This window comes from Arachis ipaensis, chromosome B02, assembly GCF_000816755.2.
Source record: "Arachis ipaensis cultivar K30076 chromosome B02, Araip1.1, whole genome shotgun sequence".
Lineage (NCBI taxonomy): Eukaryota > Viridiplantae > Streptophyta > Magnoliopsida > Fabales > Fabaceae > Arachis > Arachis ipaensis.
In genome coordinates, this window is record NC_029786.2 from 28281426 (window position 1) to 28283696 (window position 2271).

Below are 2271 nucleotides of genomic sequence, written 5' to 3' on the forward strand. Positions count from 1 at the left end.
ATGTCTAGCTCAGAAACTGTTGAGAAATATTTTACTCGTGTTATAGATCTTGTCAATAAGATGAGAGTCTGTGGAGAAGATATGCCCGATAGGAAAGTGGTAGAGAAAATTCTTCACACCATGTCGATGAAGTATGACCATGTGGTGACTACGATACTAGAGTCCCACGATATGGACACCATGAAGATTGCAGAGTTGCAGGAAACCATGGAAAGCCACATCAGCAGAATACTAGAGAAGTCAGAAAAATCAACCGAGGAAGCCCTGAAAAGTCGAGTGAATTTAAACAATGTTGTAGAATCAAGCCGTAAACAAGAAGGACGAGGTCGTGGTTTTAATTTTCAAAGTAGAGGCAGAGGAAGTTTCAGAGGAAGAGGTCGTGGCAATTACAACTAAGAAAGTTGCAATAATTTTACACCACCTAATCAAGGAAGAGGTGGAACGAATTTCAGGCCTGTCAACCGAGGAAGAGATCGAGGCAATTTTTATCAAGAAACAACCAATTTCAAATTCTTTCATTATGGAAAGTATGGACACAAAGCAGTAGATTGCATATTCAAAATGGTGAATAACAATCAAGCACACGTTGCAGAAAATTAGCATCAAAATACTAATGATAATTCGGGTACTAAGACTTTATTTTTTACAAGTAATTCATGTGCTGAAGATGAAAATATATGGTACTTGGATAATGCTTGCAGTAATCATATGTCTAGTAGAAATGAGCTATTTTCTTCATTAGATGATTCAGTCAAACTATTATTGAAGTTTGGTAATATTACAAAGATCCCTATTAAAGAAAAATGGCACATACCAATTAGATTGAAGGATGGTTCTCTGAGTTATATTTCTAATGTTTTCTATGCTCCTCAACTTGATTACAATTTATTAAGTATAAGGCAATTATCTGAGAAGGGATATAAGATGATAACTTATCGTGGATATTGCACTGTATTTGACAACAATGGAAGGTTCATAGATAAATCAAAGATGACTTCAAACAGAATGTTTCCGTTAAAAATTCAACATGTTAATCCCTCTTGCATGAGTTCTGTGATACTTGATGAAAACTGGCTGTGACATATGCGGTTTGAACATTTTCATTTTTCTGGCCTGAACTACCTGTCAAGAAAAGGACTTGTTTCTGGTCTACCATGGGTTCATATTCCCAATTGTGTTTGTGAGATTTGTCAAATGGAAAAGAAGCACAGAGATCCATTCCCTACAAGAAATTCATGGAGAGCTAGAAGATTACTTGAAATTGTGTATTCAGATCTCTGTTCTGTAGAAGTTTCAAGCAACGGTGGTAGTATGTACTTTATCACTTTTATTAATGATTTTAGTAGATATATATGGGTATACTTTCTGAAGAAAAAATCAGAAGCATGTGACGTCTTTAAGACATTCAAGGCGTTTGTCGAAAAATAAAGTGGTTGTAAAATCAAAATTCTCAAAACAGACAGAGGAACGGAATATCTTGCTTGTTTAAATTACTTTAAGCAACACACAATTCAGCACCAACTAACAACTAAATATACTCCTCAACAAAATGGAGTTGCAGAAAGAAAGAATAGAACCATCATGGATATGCCAGATGCATGCTCACGTCAAAACAAATGCCTAAAGAATTTTGGGCAGAAGCAATCGCAATAGCAGTTCATATTTAAACAGGTGTCCAACAAAGAGTGTTCAAGATAAAACTCCAAAGGAAGCTTGGAATGGAAAGCATCCTTCCATCCATCATTTCAGAGTCTTTGGGTGTATAGCTTATGCCCACATACCAGATCAATAAAGGAAAAAGTTAAATGACAAAGGCGAGAAGTGTATCTTTATCGGATATGGCACAGACTCAAAAGCATATAAGCTATATAATCCAAAAACAAAGAAAGTAATCATCAGCAGAGACGTGACGTTTGACGAGAAAGGCATGTGGGACTGGGATACAAAGACAGAAAAGCAGCCAATTGTAATTTCAAATACATGTGATGAAGAAGAAGAAAGACAACTGGACACAACTGAACAACCAGAATCATCCAGAAGACCTCAAAGATAGTGGAGACTACCTTATAGATTAGCAGATTATGAAGTTAGCAATGACAACGATCCGTCCGATGAATAAATCATAAATTTTGCTCTATTTTCAAATTGTGAGCCATTGAACTTTGAAGAAGCCTCTAAAGACAACAATTAGAAGAAAGCAATGAATGAGGAGATTCATGCCATTGAGAAGAATGACACATGGGAGCTGACAGATTTGCTAACAAATTTGGT

At 36.0% G+C, this 2271-nt stretch overlaps 1 protein-coding gene across 1 annotated transcript; it reads left to right on the forward strand.

The window, feature by feature from the left end:
• Nucleotides 1–1080, forward strand: LOC107627104. The gene is made up of 2 exons (XM_016329968.1): nucleotides 1–307; nucleotides 668–1080. Exons 1-2 carry the CDS (start codon nucleotides 1–3, stop codon nucleotides 1078–1080), a joined length of 720 nt encoding a protein of 239 aa, XP_016185454.1.

What these genes read in the sequence shown, in the direction of transcription:
- LOC107627104 (XM_016329968.1), top strand. Translation starts at nt 1, where the DNA reads ATGTCTAGCTCAGAAACTGTTGAGAAATATTTTACTCGTGTTATAGAT. An exon ending in CAATGTTGTAGAATCAAGCC is followed by an intron (nt 308 to 667) that starts GTAAACAAGAAG and finishes CATGTGCTGAAG; the next exon opens with ATGAAAATATATGGTACTTG.